The 17566-nt window shown below is 40.5% G+C and overlaps 1 protein-coding gene across 1 annotated transcript in view; it reads left to right on the forward strand.

Moving 5' to 3' along the window:
* SNX9 (sorting nexin 9) overlaps positions 1-17566 on the forward strand; it is a 123281-nt gene that overhangs the window by 29298 nt on the left and 76417 nt on the right. The window contains exon 2 of the mRNA XM_030809896.1: positions 14696-14782. Coding sequence (XP_030665756.1) covers positions 14696-14782 — 87 coding nt within the window. The remainder of the gene's footprint in view (positions 1-14695; positions 14783-17566) is intronic.

The following is a 17566-nucleotide window of genomic DNA, read 5'->3' on the forward strand; positions in this document are numbered from 1 at the left end:
ATCTAGTATCATTTTCATTCTGGTAAAAGCACGTTTGACATTTCCTGTAGTATTGCTTTGCTGGTGACACATTCTTCCTCAGCTTTTGTCTGAAATGCCCTTATTTCACCATCATTTTTGAAGGATGTTCTTGCTGGATATAGAATTCTAGGTTGGTAGTTTTTGTTATTTTTCAGCACTTTTAAGATGGCATTTGGCTTGTGTCATGTTGTTCTTGAGAATTCTACAGTTATTCTTTGTTCCACTGTGTGTAATAATATATGTTTTTCTCCTTTCTCTGATTTTAAGGTTTTTCTCTTTGTTGCTGATATTCTGAAACTTGACTATGATGTGTCTTTGTGTGGTTTTCTTTGTGTTTTTTTTTCCCGTGGAATTTATTCAGCTTCTGGGATCTGTGGGTTATAGTTTTCACAAATTGGAAATTTTTGACATTACTACTTCAGACCCTTTTTCTGTCTTCCCCTCCATCATTCTGGGATTTGAATTACATGTATACAGTAACTGTTGTTGTTTTACAGGTGACTAAGTGGGTAGGGGAATGCCTGGTTCCCTTACTGTCTGGTGAAGTAGCAGAACCACCTTTTGTAGGAATCAGTTATCAGGCCCTTTACTTTCCCTTGAACTCTAGGCTAGTTCCAGAACCTTTGGTGGACTGGAAAGAGGAAATAGTTATGCCATAATTTTTGGTACATGCGAATGTACATGTAATGTTAAAAAAAAAAAAAAAGTCGTGATAGCCTGCATTTACTGGGGTCTATGTGCCAGTCCCTATTCTATGGACTTTATTTTTATTATTTCATTTCTCCTTTGTGTCACAAGGCACAAGCAGTTTGAGACCGAGACTTTAAGGAATTGGTCCAAGTTTTCAAGACTGGTGAAACAGTGGCGTGGGGATTTGAACCTATGTGGCTGGCTTCAAAGCCAGCTTATCATTGGTGTGTTGCCAGTAATTCCATTTCCTCCCCCTTTGGGGAAGAAGTGAGACCTTGTAAATACACACACTAGTGTGGGAGATTAGCACTCTTAACTGGGAGTAAGTTTCTGCCAGTTGTCTCTGGGGTTTGGTATTTGCTACTGTTTGATTTTAAACTTTTCTATATTTGTATTCCTGTCTCCCCACCCCCAATGAGCGTGTAGTTTTACAATTGGGAAAAGCAATAAAGCTATTTTAATTTGGGGCTGGTGGTGAGGTTATTTTCCTAGCCACAGCAAAGTAAGTTTTAATGTGCCTTGCCCTAGGCATTAAATAGTGGGTTAGTAACCTTGCAGCTGTGATAAAGAACAAAGTAGCTACGCTGATGTGAAGAGTCCTAAGAGAAAATATGAATAAATAAAAGTCTTAAATAAATGAAATGTAGAAGAGCACATAAGAAATGTTAAGAGTATGTAAGCATATACTGTGATTCTAATTGCTTCTGTGCATGTGTGTGCTTTGACTAGTTGTGTGCATGCAAACACGTATGGCAAATGTATAACATTTGAGGGATATTTAAAAAACGAGCACTAGTGCCCTTTGGCACTTTTAGAAACTTTTCCTTTTTAACTTCATTGTGTTGCTTTTGTTGTTGTATTAATAAAAGTGTAGGTATATATTTATATACACTGAAATTATTGGTTCTCAGAATGAGAAGTCTAGGAATATGGTTTACCCCCTTTTATGTGGCCTTTAATGCAGATTCTGTTTGCCATCTAATCTTTTTAGTTACACTTTGGAGTATTTTGTGCTTTGTTATAATCAGGGAAGCATTCTTTCATAAATTTTGATGTTTGCAACATGACTCTGAGCATCCTAGGTAGAGACAATCCAAGACAGTGCTTTAAATTTTTAATTTTTTTGACTAGATAATAGGTTCATGTTAAAAAAAAAAAAACCCACAACACTAAAAAAGTGCAAAAAAACCCCACTGAAAATTATCTCCTACCTCTCCTCTCCCTTAGCCATCTTCTCTCCTCAGGGGCAGTGTTACCGATTTCTTTTACATTGTTACCGAGATTTCCTGTGCATACACAAGCAAATGCATGTACTGCATCGCTGGGCCCTCTTTCTTACACAAGTGGTGCGCCTGCTTTGTTTTCTCACTTAATACATATATATTAGAGATCATTCCACACCAGAAAAGTAAGCAAATCTTGTTGTTTTGGCTGCGGTGTAGTACTTCATTTCGTAGAGATCCCATACTTGATGAACTAGTGTCCCGCCTTTTAGGTTGTGTTTGGTCTTTTGCTATTCTGGGTGGCATTGCAGTGAATAACCATGTATATATGTCAGTTTGCAAAAGTCTATTTTTAGAGGATAAGTTCCTAGACTTTCTCGTTAAGATACATGTGTGTTTGTAATCCTGATAGGCCTTACCAAATTGCCTCTCCTGTTAGCGTGATGTAAGGATACCTGTTTCCCTAAACCTTGTGCCCTTACCAACATGGTGTTAGCAGAGTTTTGCTTTCGTTTTTTGCCAGACTGATAGTTGAAAAATAAACTGTTTCATTTTATATTCTTTTCTGAGTACGGTTTTACATTTTAAAGCCATTTTTTTTCTTACTGATTCGTACTCTTTATATAGAGTAGCAGAAGCAGTCTTTAGTCTGTGTTATGAATTGCAGACATTTTCCCTGGATTGTCATTGATTTTTTTGTTGTTGTTGTTTTGAGATGGAGTTTCGCTCTTGTTGCCCAGGGTGGAGTGCAGTGGCACAGTCTTGGCTCACTGCAACCTCCACCTCCTGGGTTCAAGTGATTCTCCTGCCTCAGTCTCCCACGTAGCTGGGATTACAGGCAGCCACCACCACGCCAAGCTAATTTTTTTTGTTTTTTTGTATTTTTAGTAGAGACAGGGTTTCACCATGTTGGCCAGGCTGCTCTTAAACTCCTGACCTCAGATGATCCACCCGCCTGGGCCTCCCAGAGTGCTGGGATTACAGGCGTGAGCCACCACGCCCAGCCTGTCATTGATTTTTATCTTGCTTATGTTGGCTGTTACCAGGCAGGTGTGTTTTATTTTGGGTGAAGAGACGTTTCTCCCATTCTCCCTGTAAAAGACTTGTCGATTTTATTTCATAAAGTCTCCTCTACTGCAAGAGTATTTTTAGAAATTCTCGTAAGATTTTCTTTGATGTTTTTTATGGTTTTTTTAAAAAGACATTGTGGAGCATGCCAAACATATTCAAAAGTAGAAGAGTATAATAAAGCTGTTTGTAACCATTATCCACCTTTGGCAACTAACCAGCTCATAGCCTTCTTATTTCATCAAGACCCCATCAGTATCTCTTGCTCCTGCATTATTTTTGAAGAAATGGCAGGTATTTTAACACTTCATCTATAAGTATTTTCGTATATACCTCTAAAGATGGGGAGGAAAGAGGAAAGTCTTTAAAAATATAACCACAATGCTACTTTGATCCCTAAAAAATGAATACTTTTAAATATCACAGTCCTTTAAGAATTCAAATTTCATAATCATTTCTGCAGTTGGACTCAGAATCCTAATAAAGTCTACATATTACTATCATGATCAATCTTCTCTTCATTTATAGGTTCCCTTACCTCACCCCCAACCCTTATCTCCTACTTGTTTTTGTCTTTGGGACGTATTTGTTGGGATGGATTTCTGTAGTACCTTGATTTCTTACCTTACCCTTATTACATAGTTTAATATATTCTTTTGTATTTCTTGTTACTAGGATTTAGAGGGTGAATAAGATTCACATTCTTTTTTTTTTCAAGTATATTTCGTAAGCAGGATTGTATTCCATCAGAAGGCAAGTAACGTCTGGTTGTCTTTGTGATGCACTATGCTTAGATGAATTAAATCTTTGGAGATTGAAAAAAATGATCTCATTCTATTATTCCTTCATTTATCAGCTGAAATACTTGTATAAAGAGAAACTTTTATCTACTACTTGGTTACTTAATAGTACAGTTTTTAAAGGGTAAATGGTTGATTTTTTTTGCCTTTATTTACCAGTTGTCAAAATGAATTCATTTCCTACCATTCTATAATGATGACCAATTAGTTTTATCATTATGAACTCATGAGTTTAAGCAAATTTAATGTTTCAGTCCATTGTGGTCATTATCCCTATTGATGCTTGTATTGTTTCACATCTGGACAGCAAGCTCATCTTCAGGTTGGTGCCTGTGTCTTTTTGACACAACCAGTAGGATTTGCTATTAGTGTCTTTGATAATCTGATAGGAAAAGATGTTCCAGGCCCGTCTTGTATGTTTTATATGGGGTTCTTGTTTTTTCCCCCTGAAACCTGGAGTCAACTATTTCTCTAAGTAAATCTGGTTCCTTTTAATGAAAAATGCTGCTCAGAATTCCCAATCTGGTCACTAGATATTTGATTACCTTTTAAAAAAAAATTAATCTTTGACCCATCATGTGATTTATTTTGTTGGGAGAAGTGAGGTAGGAATTTATTTTTTTTCCTTCAGATAGTTACTCATTTGTTCTAAAACAATAAAATGCCATCTTTATCATGTTACCTATGTTTTTTTTTTTTTTTTTTTTTTTTTTTTTTTTTTGAGACAGAGTCTCGCTCTGTTGCCCAGGCTGGAGTGCAGTGGCGCAATCTTGGCTCACTGCAAGCTCCGCCTTCCGGGTTCACGCCATTCTCTTGCCTCAGCCTCTCGGAGTAGCTGGGACTACAGGCGCCCGCCACCACGCCCGGCTAATTTTTTTGTATTTTTAGTAGAGACGGGGTTTCACCGTGGTCTCGATCTCCTGACCTCGTGATCCGCCCGCCTCGGCCTCCCAAAGTGCTGGGATTACAAGCGTGAGCCACCGCGCCCGGCCCATGTTACCTATGTTTCTATATGTCTTTGGGACTTGTTGTGGACTTCGTACTTTTCTAGTTTTTCCTTGGTTTTTTTTTTTTTTTTTTTTTTTCATGAAAAAGATTGGGGGCCATTCTTGTTTGTTTATATGTCCAAATGAATTTTAGGATTAGTTTGTCCTGTTTCAGAAAAAAAAAATCCAATTTGTATTTTTATTAGAATTATTGAAGGAGAGGGGAGACGATATTGGGGCTTCTCATCTAAAATATGGGGAGACTCTTTGAATCCATTTTTATTGTATAACAAACTACCCCAAAACTTAATGACATAAAACAACAAATACTTTGTATTTCTTACAGTTCTGTGGACTGACAACGCATGGTTCTTGTGGTCTGGAGAGCCCATCTGAGGCTGGATAGTCTTAGGTGGCCTTTCCTTCATGTTGGGGTCTCACCTTACACAGCTAGGATGATGCGGGCCTCTTTCCATGTGGTCTTGGATCTGCAGAGTTACTAATCCAGCCAGGTTCAGTGGTAGCACAGGTGATCCTGGCAGCAAGAGAGGGCAGCCCCCACCCCATGTATAAGTGCTTTTCATGCCTATGTTAGTATCACATATGCTATCGTTCTGTTGGCCAGAGTAAGATCTGAACTCATCCAGAGTCTTTTTTCTTTTTCTTTTTTTTTTTGAGATGGAGTTTTGCTCTTGTTGCCCAGGCTGGAGTGCAGTGGCGCAATCTCGGCTCACCGCAACCTCCACCTCCCGGGTTCAAGTGATTCTCCTGCCTCAGCCTTGCGAGTAGCTGGGATTATAGGGATGTATGTTTAGTAGAGATGGGGTCTGTCCATGTTGGTCAGGCTGGTCTCAAACTCCTGTACTCAGGTGATCCGCCTGTTTCGACTTCCCAAAGTGCTGGGATTACAGGCGTGAGCCACCATGCCCAGCCATTGTCGAGAGTCTTAATGGGAGGAGTGACAAAGTCATATTGCAAATTGGTATTGATATAGGGGTGGGAGGATTTACTGTGGCCATTGTTACAATCTACCTTGCTGTATTAGTCTGTTCTCACACTGCTAGTAAAGACATACCTGAGACTGGGTAATTTATAAAGAAAAGAGATTTAATGGACTCACAATTCCACATGGGTGGGGAGGCCTCACAATCATAGTGGAAGGCAAAGGAGAAGCAAAGGGATGTCTTACATGGCGGCAGGCAAGAGAGCTTGTGCAGGGGGCCTCCCCTTTATAAAACCATCAGATCTCATGAGACTTATTCACTACCACGAGAACAACATGGGGGATACCACCCCCATGATTCAGTTATCTCCACCTGGCCCTGCCCTTCACACTTGCAGATTATTACAATTCAGGGTGAGATTTGGGTGGGGACACAGCCAAACCATATCACATACTCTCCATTTTTTCCAATTTTCTGTGTTACTTAAGAAATTCTAAAGTTTTTTTCCAGATAGGTTTTACACATTTCTTAAGTTTATTCCTAAATATTTCATCTTTTGCCATTACTGTACATGATGCCTTTTTCCTCTCATTTTAATTTAGAATTCTTGGACAGGTGATATATACACACACAGTTAAAATTAAATGATGTGAAAAGAAATATAATGAGAAATGTCACTTCCACTTGTGTTATCACTAAGTTTCTTCTCCCAGGTTTCTAGGTGACCAATTTAAAATTAATTTTTTGTTTTATTTAATGTTTCTTTATGGAAATACTGGCAAATATAAATATTCTGCTCATGAAAAAGGTAGCATGCTATATGCCCTGTTCCATAATTTACCTTTTTTGACCATGTATTCATTCCATGTCTGAGTATATAGATTGTTCTCATTCTTTTGTTGCTATATAATATTCCATTGTGACAGCATAGCCTGGTTTATTTAATCAGTTGCCTGTTAGTAGAATCTATATTTGGGTAGCATTCCTTAGCATCAGATTTGCAGAAATCCAAAAGTGGAGTGATTTATTCTGTTTGTGAAGCTGTAGAAAAACGTTACTTTCATATATAATACTGGTAGAAGTTTAAATAGTACAACCCCAAACTGAGGCCGTGGGGATCTGGCAATGTCTGCCAGATTAATTTGTCTCTCTTAGTGTGTGAGATTGAGCATTTTGTCATGCATTTAAGGGCCATTGTATTCTTTAATGAACTGTTTGCTCCTCTGCCCATTTTTGTATTAGGTTGCTGGTCTTTTTCTTGAGTTCCAGAAACTCTTTATGTATTAGAAGATTAACACTTTGTGATATGAATTGAAAATACTCTTTCCTTTATGACTTCTGCTTTATGTTAAGACTAGTGATTTTTACATAATAATTATGTTCCGGGTCATGTTATAGGGGTCAGCAAATTTTGGCCCATGAACAAAATCTAGCCTGTCATGTGCAGTTTGTAAATAAAGTTCCACTGGAACATGGCTATATCCATGTGTTTATATATTGTCTGTGGTGGCTTTTGCACTGCAGCAGTAGAAACAGACTGAATGGCCTGCAAACTCTAAAATATTTACTATCTGGTGCTGTACAGAAAAAGGAAAAGCAACCCCTCATTTAAAGCAATAAAATCAAAGTGTTTTGTATGATATAGCCATTTAGACATGGCCTTAAAAAAATAGCCTAGGCAACATAGTGAGATCTGGTCTCTTTAAAAAATTAAAAAATAAAATATTAGCCAGGAGTGGTGGCATGTGCCTATAGTCCTGTCTATCAGGAGGCTGAGGCAGGAGGGTTGCTTGAGCCCAGGAGTTCAAGGCTGCAGTGAGCCATGATTGCACCACTGCCCTCCAGCTTGGGTGACAGAGGGAGATGCGGTCTCTCAAATACAATAAAATATCCAATTAAATTCAAGTTTTGTGTGTTTAATTATGAAGTAAGGCACAGAACAGGCAGTTACACGTGGGTTTCAGAAGTATCTGTTTTGACACATTACTTGGTAATGGTGATGGTACATGTGAGATGGCCAGTTGATGCCACCACATCAAATCACTGTTAAGATACCTTTGTCTAATTGTTCTTGTGTACGCCGCATATAGAAGCTTTGATCTGGGTGAGTGTGGGTAGAATGACTCTTAAAATCATCCCAATCTCTAGAAGTTTGGTTACAGTGTAGCCTCAGTTTGTACTTCTGTGGTCTTAAGTACTTTCCAGAGCTGTTCTGCATGAGTGAACTAGAGAGAGGGAGAGTAGTTTGGAAGAGGTATGGTACAATTTGATTTATGTATTTTAAGTATTCAGAACTCTGCTCCGCTAGAATTGTACAGTTGCCTTTTGTTACACTCAGATTTAAGTTTACGCTAAGTATTTCTTTGGAATTTATAATTCTACTCAGGGAATTTCTATTTACATTTCTGTTTGACTTGGAAATTTCCCAAACTGCTTGTCTAATTGACCATCAGTTTAAAAAATTCCTCTAAGTGCATTTATTTCATAGTAACAGATATAAACCTATTTTAGGAAAAAACATTTTTAAAGAACATATCAATTCACCAGTAGTTTATTCTTGAAAATTTTACATATAAAATATTTAAAAATTTTTATTCATTCTCAATTTCTGCTACCAATTCTTTTTAGAAATTTCTTCTGTTTGGAAAAGATCTTTTAACAACTGTTAAAACCTTCTATCATCTTGACTATACTTTTGAATGGATTATTAAAGAAATTGCTTCTCAACATTTAAGGAAACTTCATTTCCTTCTTTGGAAATTTTAAGAGCAACATTCTGAGAACATGATAATTAATTGACCCACATCCCCTTGGAGCTTCTTATCTGGTGCAGCCGACTTGGCCCTGCCATAGTTTAACAGTTTGAATAATGACACTGGTGAAACTGTAGAAAGCGTGCTCATCAGGCTTTCCGATGACTCCCAGCAGGAAAAGATATGGGAGAATTAGATGATGGCTTCAGAATTCAGAAAGCTCTTAATAGGTTGGAGCAGTGGGTTGAATCTAATATCTTGAAATTTTATAGCGATAACTATAATATTCTGTATTTGGTTCAAATAACAATGGAGTAAGTGCAAGGTTGAACAAAAGCTGTGGAAATCACTGATATGCAGTAGTCCCCCTTTAGTGACGGGGGATATGTTCCGAGACCACCAGGGATGCCTGCAACCAAGGATAATACCAAACCTTATGTGTGTACTGTGTTTTTTCTATATATGCCTATGACACAGTTAATTTGTAAATTAGATACAGTAAGAGATGAACAAGAATAACTAATAATAAAATAGAACAGTTATCATAGTATGCCAGCAACACCACTCTTGTGCATCAGGGTCATTATTAAGTAAAATAAGGATGACCTGAAGATGAGCACTGCCATCCCTGATAGTCAGTCTGCTAATTGGGACGGCTACTACATGACTGTCAGGTGGGCAGTGTCTATGGTGTAGAGATGCTGGACAAAGGGATGATTCACGTCCCGAGTGGGATAGTGTGAGATTGCATCATGCTACTCAGAATGGCATGGACTCTAAAACTGATAAATTGTTTATTTCTGGAATTTTCTATTTAATATTTTCCAACTGCATTTGATAGCACTTCACTGAAACTGAGGAACGTAAAACTGTGGAGAAGGAGGGACTACTTATATTGAAAAGCATTTTTGCCTTCACCATTTAGATTAAGGACAAATACATCAACATATGTTAATAGCATAATAATGCTCAGGGTCTGTGAAAGTAAGTTCTGTTTCTTCTGATGATCTTAATAAGTCAAGATAAGATTGAGGAAGGCATTAAATATTATACAATTTTATAAGTCATGAATGTGCTTAAGTTAAACAAGCTTGACATTTAAAGAGGTAAACTAGTTATATATAGAAATATTACCTGCTCTTTATGTAAAACTTCACTTCTCAAGGGTGTCAAATCATTCTTTCCCTGGAATTTCTGAAGATTTACATATTTTATTTTTTAATTGTACTTTTCTGTTTTAAAGATGTGGAGCAACACTGTTGAAGATTTATTGCTTTTTTCCCTAAGATGTAATTGTGATTTACATGCAAGCAGAGAGGTAGATACTTAAGAATGGGGCCTTAGCTTTTGCATTCTAATTCCCATATGAACTTTTTTTATTGCCAGGGTTTTGTGGATTTTTTTTCCTATTTTGAACTGTTTTATTCTCAATTGTTGTGTATTTCAGGATCTAGTTTTTTTGTTTTCATTTTTGCTTAATAAATACAGGTAGTTCTTAGTTCTTATGGCCAGTGTTTTTTTTTTTAAATTAGAATGTTTCCTTAATAAATTCTTTGGTTTGGGGTTATTGGTTTGTATTAACTTGGACTCTCTAGGTTGCAAGTGACAAGATGTGGACTCACATTAGTTTAATAAGCTCATAAGGAGATACATTGGCTCCAGTAACAGGGAAGTCTTCCATGGGGAGAATAAGTGTCAAGTTTGTCCTTCAAACAGGGCACTGTTTCTTTTTGTCATTCTGTGCTACATTGACTTCGTTTTTCAGACAGATTTTCTCCACACCTCAGCCAGGAGCACTGTCCCCAACTCCCATACCAAAGAGCTCTGAGAAAGAATTCTGATTATCCAATTTCCAAAAGGAAGGGATGTGGGGCAGACAGAATAACAGATATGTACAACATAGGTCAGATAGAATGCGTATTGTCACGCTTCTCTCTTTTCTCAGAAGAGGAAGTATGTGTTAAGAATGGATTATGCACATTGTGGGCAGATGTGTGCTTGCACACTTGGTATTGTGTCTAGAGCATTGAATGGAGAGCTTTGAATCCACTAATGTTTATTTTACTGAGAAATAGATTAGTGGTTAATGGAACAGATACGTGAGATTGATGTCTAGTAGCCATTCATGTCATCTGTAATACTTTTTGAAAGGAAGAGATTAGTTGTGGTTGACAATATATATTGAATATATAGTTTGGAGTTATCCACTGACCAGGACTAGGTGGAAATTTAGCTCTTAGAAATAGTTGAAAAATGAGTTCTTGAAGTATAGCTAACGGTGGAAAATGCAGTATAGGAAAATGGACCATTTCTTTCAAAGGCCACATGGAAAATAGATGGCAGTCGGGGTTGAAGCCAGCACCTCTGTTTGGATACTGTTAGTGGTAGACAAGAGGGGTGAGAAGGGGAAAGTGAGAAAACAGGTGGAGGCAAAATGCAAGGATAGGAAAGAGAAAAGGGGGGTGCTGGGAGATGACGCCCAAAGGCTTTCAGTTTCATTGAAGCTTTAGCATCTCTAGGCTGAATGGTCAATATTTTTTTTAATTGACATCTTATACTCATTTGGAGATATGGTTATTAAATCCTTTTGTCCTCCAGAATTATTCTCACTTCAGATTTCTAAGAAGCATCTGTTTAAGTCTTAATTCAGTGTTTTAGATAAACTTACAAGGTTTATAAACATTTTTCTGTGAGTGTCCTTGTCTGTTTTGTGCTCACAACAGGAGATCTAGGACTGGGTAACTTACAAAGAACGGAATTGATTCCTCATAATTGTGGAGGCAGGCAGTTCAAGATCCAGGTGCTGGCAGGGTAGGGCCCGGCTCTGCTTCCAAGATGGTGCCTTGAGTGCTCCCTCCTCCAGGGGAAAGGGTGTTGTGTCCTGACACAGCAGAAGGGTGGGCGAGAGTAAACCCACTCCCAGGAGCCCTTTTTGTAGCAGTGTTGATCCCCTCATGAGGACAAAGCCTCCGTGACCTAAACACCCCCCATTTGCCACACTTCCCAATAACCACTGCCTTGGGGGTTCAGTTTCAACATGAGTTTTGGAGGGTCCAAACCCACTAACCTTATGAGTAAGTGCTTAGTAATATTTAAGTGTGTGAGGCTGTTTCCATTTCTTTCTTTCTCACTTGTTTCACATTCTGCTTCACTACATTCTAAGTTTAGTAAACAAGAGGCTTAGGTATTCTAATTTGGAAACTAATTGGATTCAGCTGGATTTTTAAAAATTTCAGCAGGATTCTTGAAGACCGATAACACAACAGCAGTTTCCTCGTGCCCGCGAGTGTGGCTTTGCTGCTCCCGGGCTCCCCTCTGAGGGCGCTCACTTCCTTCCAGCCCGTCCCCTGCCCGCATTTCTGTCCTGTCTGTCCTTACGGCAGGAAGGATCCAGGTTGATGCAACGTGTTTTTAAAAAAACACCAGCTGGGCGCGGTGGCTCACACTTGTAATCCCAGTACTTTGGGAGGCCGAGGCGGGCAGATAATGAGGTCAAGAGATCGAGACCATCCTGGCCAACGTGGTAAAACCTCATCTCTACCAAAAATACAAAAATTAGCTGGGTGTGGTGGTGTGTGCCTGTAATCCCAGCTACTCGGGAGGCTGAGGCAGGAGAATAGCTTGAATCTAGGAGGCGGAGGTTGCAGTGAGCCAAGACTTGCCACTGCACTTTAGCCTGGTGACAGAGAGAGACTCTGGCTCAAACAAAACAAAACAAAAACAAAAACTACCCCGGCCAGGCATGGTGGCTCATGCCTGTAATCCCACACTTTGGGAGGCCAAGGGGGGTGGATCACCTGAGGCCAGGAGTTTGAGACCAGCCTGACCAACATGGTGAAACCCCATCTCTACTAAAAATACAAAAATTAGCCGAGTGTGGTGGTAGGCGCCTGTAGTCCCAGCTACTTGGGAGGCTGAGGCAGGAGAATCGCTTGAACCCAGGAGGCGGAGGTTGCAGTGAGCACAAATTGGCATCACTGCACTCCAGCCTGGGCAACAAGAGTGAAACAGTCTCAGAAAAACAAACAAACAAACACCACATAACATGACAAGCAGAATTCTGTCCACTTTTGCAGCCGTGTCAGGAAAACACCTCAGCACAGCTGCTTTGTTCTTCATGACGCCCTGAGGGAGCCGCCCTGCTGGCCTGGGCGCCCTTCCATGCTCTTCACTCACTCGGGTCCCAGCCTCCAAGGATGGAGGTGGGGAGCTGCTGGGATGTCATGACTCACAGGCTCTCCCACCATTTGTTTCTTCCCAACAGTTTACTAGGAAAAATTTCAGACATGGAGAAAGGTTGGAATTGAACACCATAGACCCACCATCTAGATCATCAGTACCTGCTTTGTCACATACTCATCCATCAGTCCATCTTACTATTTTTTATGTATTTCAAGATAGCATTTTGGCTTTTTTTTTCTTGTCTGTTATCACTAAATATGAACCTTTATTCTCATTAAAATAATTTCAGGCATCATTAAGCAAATACATAGAAAGGGCAATGGCCAACAAAAGGGCCTTTCAAGTTCTTGCCATATGGCGGGTGTTCAGTAAATATTGTTAAATTAGTGCACTTGCATTAGCCCTGTTAGACTAGCCCTGTCACTAAACTTGAATTTGCCTTTTAGGACAAACAATTACTTTTAAACCATATGTTTCCTAGGCACATGTGATCCCCAGTTTATAGGATGGACTTGAGGAAGATAGTCTGTAAAAGACAATCACTTAGAATTTGAAAGGGATTTAAAAATATGCATTACATATTATAAAGGTACATATAAAACATTTTAAACACATACTTTGTTTTTACCACAGTGATTCTCTCTTGGGATGCGTGCACAGCAGTGTTCCAAGGAATCAGCATTTCTAGACCCTGTCTCAAGGATCCTCTTGAGGAAGAGTCTGCAAGAGCAGTCTCTCCTCACTCCAGCCAGAATAGCTTTGTCCTAGTCTGTCTTATATGAAATTAAAATTTCATTTAGGGCTGGTCATAGTGGCTCACACCTGTAACCCCAATACTTTGAGAGGAAGATCTCTTGAGCCCAGGAGCTCAAGACCAGCCTAGGCAACATGGTGAAACCTTATCTCTACAAAAAATACAAAAATTAGCTGGGCAAGGTGGCACGTGCCTGTAGTCCCAGCTACTGGGGAGGCTGAGGTGGGAGGATTGCTTGAGCCTGGGAGGTCGAGGCTGCAGTGAGCCATGATGGCACCACTGCACTCCAGCCTGGGTGACAGAGTGAAACTCTGTCTGGAAAAATAAACAAAAGCTTTTATTTTAAGGAAACGTTTTAAAATCATGGCTGTTTAGGTAACTTGACCAGCACACACTGCCCTATGTAAGTCTTGGTATGGTGGAAGAGTACCCGAATCTTAAATTTCTGAGTTAATGTGGCTAAAGATGCTGCATTATCATTCTTATTAGATAAGGAGCAGTGAACATTTTAATAGCAAGGGATTCTTCTAAAGATGTGTGAATCTTAGATACGTGTGCATGTGTGTATGTCTCTCTCTTCAGTTTCTGAGAGTCAGTGTTCCCAGAATGAACAGTTTGTGTATTTCCACTTCTTACCTCCTAAGAGAAAGAACATAGTCTGTTGTTGTTGTTAATGAAATAGGTGTTTGTTTAAGAGACAGCAGGGTCTCACTGTCGCGCAGGCTGGAGTGCAGTGGCATGATCCTGGCTTACTGTAACTTTGACCTCCTGGGCTCAAGCAATCCTCCCACCCCAGTCTTTTCAGTAGCTGGTACTACAGGTGCTGGCAACAATGCCCAGCTAATTTTTCTTTAATTTTTTGGTAGAGATGGAATCTCGCTTTGTTGCCCAGGCTGGTCTCGAACCCCTGGCCTCAAGCAATCCTCCTGCTATTTAGTCTCCCAAGTAGCTGGGATTGCAGGTGTGAGCTGCTGCACTCAACCAAAATAGGTATATTTTGAGTAACTTTTTTAGGGCTGATCTCTAAATGCAATGTGGGCGCTGCCAGAAACCTTCCCTGCCTCCGGAACAGAACAGGGCTATCACCGTTGGTGTTATTCTTCCTCAGAGTAGAGCAGATGAGTCATTTTGGTAATGTCTTCCTTTCTTCCAAAACAGCCACAGCCACTATCATGTTTGTACCAGCATGCTTAGAAAGTGAACTGTACACCTTTTGTGTTTTTACTACTCTGTTTATGTTCGTAACATCCTCTTTTCCTCTCCACTCCTGATAGGCTCGGGTTATGTATGATTTTGCCGCTGAACCTGGAAATAATGAACTGACAGTTAATGAAGGAGAAATCATCACAATCACAAATCCGGTAAGAGAACCATACATTCGAATCTGATGTCCCATGTGGACTTATTTTTAAGATTTTATTTTTTTGTAAGTTAATCATTCAAACCCACATGATTTTTTTCCTGTTGCTTATGAAATATTAATGGTGAAGTAAGAAGCTATTATATAACTACAGGAAAAAAGTTCCCTAAAGACAGCTATGTATGTAATTGAGTTTATTATGTCTGCTTATTTTGTATCTTCTTCAGTATGTTTATCTTACAATTTTTTAAATTACTTACAACCTTTTAGGTACCCCATAGTTGTCCTGGAACGTGGTTCAGTGTGTTTACCCCTGGCACGATAATTCTGTATCTCTAGAATAAGTAAAAGATGATGGTGATTTTCCTAAATGTCTTAACTGATTGATCCTATCATCATTTTTCTAAGCTCTTTTCCTAAATCAGATTAGGTTGCCAGAAAGCAATATACTTAGACCAGCTCCAGTGGAGTTAGCTCAGCTCCAAGTGGAGTTCTCTTTGCTGAATTACAAGTTATTGCCTCAGCTTTTATTCAAACAAAAAGCAACTCTATGTATAAAAAGCATTTCTGCATCTTTACCAAACCCTGTTTGAACTTGTGTACATATACATACACGCATGCATCTTCAGGTACACTCATATGTATACATATGTACACATACATACACTCATCTTCAGATGTGTGTCTCTGCTTATATAACTGGGTTTATTATGCCCTCCCAGATAAGCATCTATGTGATCTCTTATCTCAGGTTCTTTCTCCTGGAGATTGGGTACATTTTGTTTCATGAAGTCAAATCTTTATAGACTGTTGGATTTCTGTTATGGTCTGTGTTGTCAGGAAGCTTAGAGGCAAACATAATACTCATTTGTGTCCAGTCTTCCTTGCCCAAGATTCTGCTACAGTTTTTTCCATTATTTCTGTGTGATACTTGTCCCATTACGTTTAATTGTCCTTTCTACGTGTATCTTTATTGTAACTGTTCTTAAAATATGTAGCAAAATTATGAGATGAACATCATTTGAAATAATGTAACAAAAATTGTATCAATTAATAGTATTTAATTGCAGGCTCATATAGATGGAGAAGGAACAAAAGCAGGTAGGGAGAATTTGTCTTTGTAAACTGAGTAAAACTTGCACCCATCGTTACCGGCTTTCTTCACCTGGCTGATTTCGTGACACTGCCCTGTGCATCCCTGTCCTTGGTCCACGCCTCCGCCTCTGGGCCCCACAATGCAACGTGTCTCTTCTGTGTCCTCTCCCTTGTGACCATCACTCACATACTTAATGTGTGTGCAGCCTTGGGAGAGGTACCCTGGAGATACAAAGATAGGAAACCTGGCCCTTGCCCTGTGCTCCTTGTTTTCCAGAGAGGTCTGCATGCCAGTGTTTCTTACTGTTTCCAGAAGGGAGCTTGCTGTGTCTGTGCTGTAGAACATGTTGGATCCCACACGCCTCTCCCCGGCCTCGCTGGCTGTCCTCTTGTGTCCCTCCCCTCTCTGCCTCACGAGGGTTGGGGTTCCCACGTCATTCCATCTTCAGCCCATTTCCTTATACTATGTGGCCTCAGATTTTTGTATTGCCATCTCTGTGGTGATGACTTTAAGCCTGTATCTGCAGCTTCCTCCTGTGGCTCCAGCCTCAGAGGAGGCCAGACACCTTCACCTAGTTTTTTCACAAGTGCTTCACACCGACCACGTCCAGACTCAGCTCATCACCCATGCGATGCTCAGCCTACTCCTGCTTCTCTGTATTTCTCTATTTCTGTTGCGGCGCCTTTCCATTCAGTGAACCAAGGCTCCCCAGGCTAAGTCACTTAAAGCCATTGGTTTCTCTCCTTAAAGTTTTACTCCATCCAGCCTCCTCTCTCCACCCTGCGCTTCCTGCCAGCGCCCTGAGCTAAGCTCTCATCCTCTTGCCTGGACCGTGCACCTTCCTCACTGGCCTCTCCCTCAAGCCCAGGGTCTGACTAAACGGCCAGTGTGGCCAGGTCACTCCTCTCTGGCAGCATTTTCTGTCAGCTGTAGGTCTGTGAGATACCCCACCATGGGCCCCATCAGACCTCGCCAGCCTTTCCCTGTGCACATGCACAGGCACACACATGCGCACCCACGTACGTACTCTCACACGCACTCTCTCACGTTATGCATACCCCCACACACACTCGCACACACCCTTATGCGTGCACACGCACACACATGCACACACACCCTTGCACCCTCATACACCTCTCATGCTCTCATACACTTTACATACTCTTTCACATGCGCACTTTTACACACACACACACACCTCACTCTCGCCTCTCATGCACACCCACACTCGCCTGCTCACACACAAAGGCAGCACTCACACGTGTGAGCATGCACACACACCCTCTTCACTCTTGCTTGCCTTCACACACCCACACTCATGCTGTCACACATACACATGCACTCACACATGTGAGCACACACCCCTCACTCACCTGCTCTCATGCACACCCACACTCATGCTCTCACACATACATGCACTCACACATGCAAGCACACACACACCCTCACTCTCACCTGCTCTGTCACATCCTCACACTCATGCTCTCACATATGCACTCACACGTGTGAGCACGCACATACACTCTCACCTGCGCTCTCACACTCATGCTCTCACACAGATGCAGCACTCACCCGTGTGAATGCACGCACCCCTCAGACACTGTCACCTGCTGTCACCCACACACACTGTCACACAGAGGCACTGCTCACCCGTGCAAGCACATACGCCCTGCAGATAGTCTCATCTGC

The sequence above is a fragment of the Nomascus leucogenys genome, chromosome 3 (genome assembly GCF_006542625.1).
Source record: "Nomascus leucogenys isolate Asia chromosome 3, Asia_NLE_v1, whole genome shotgun sequence".
In the NCBI taxonomy this organism is placed as follows: Eukaryota; Metazoa; Chordata; class Mammalia; order Primates; family Hylobatidae; genus Nomascus; species Nomascus leucogenys.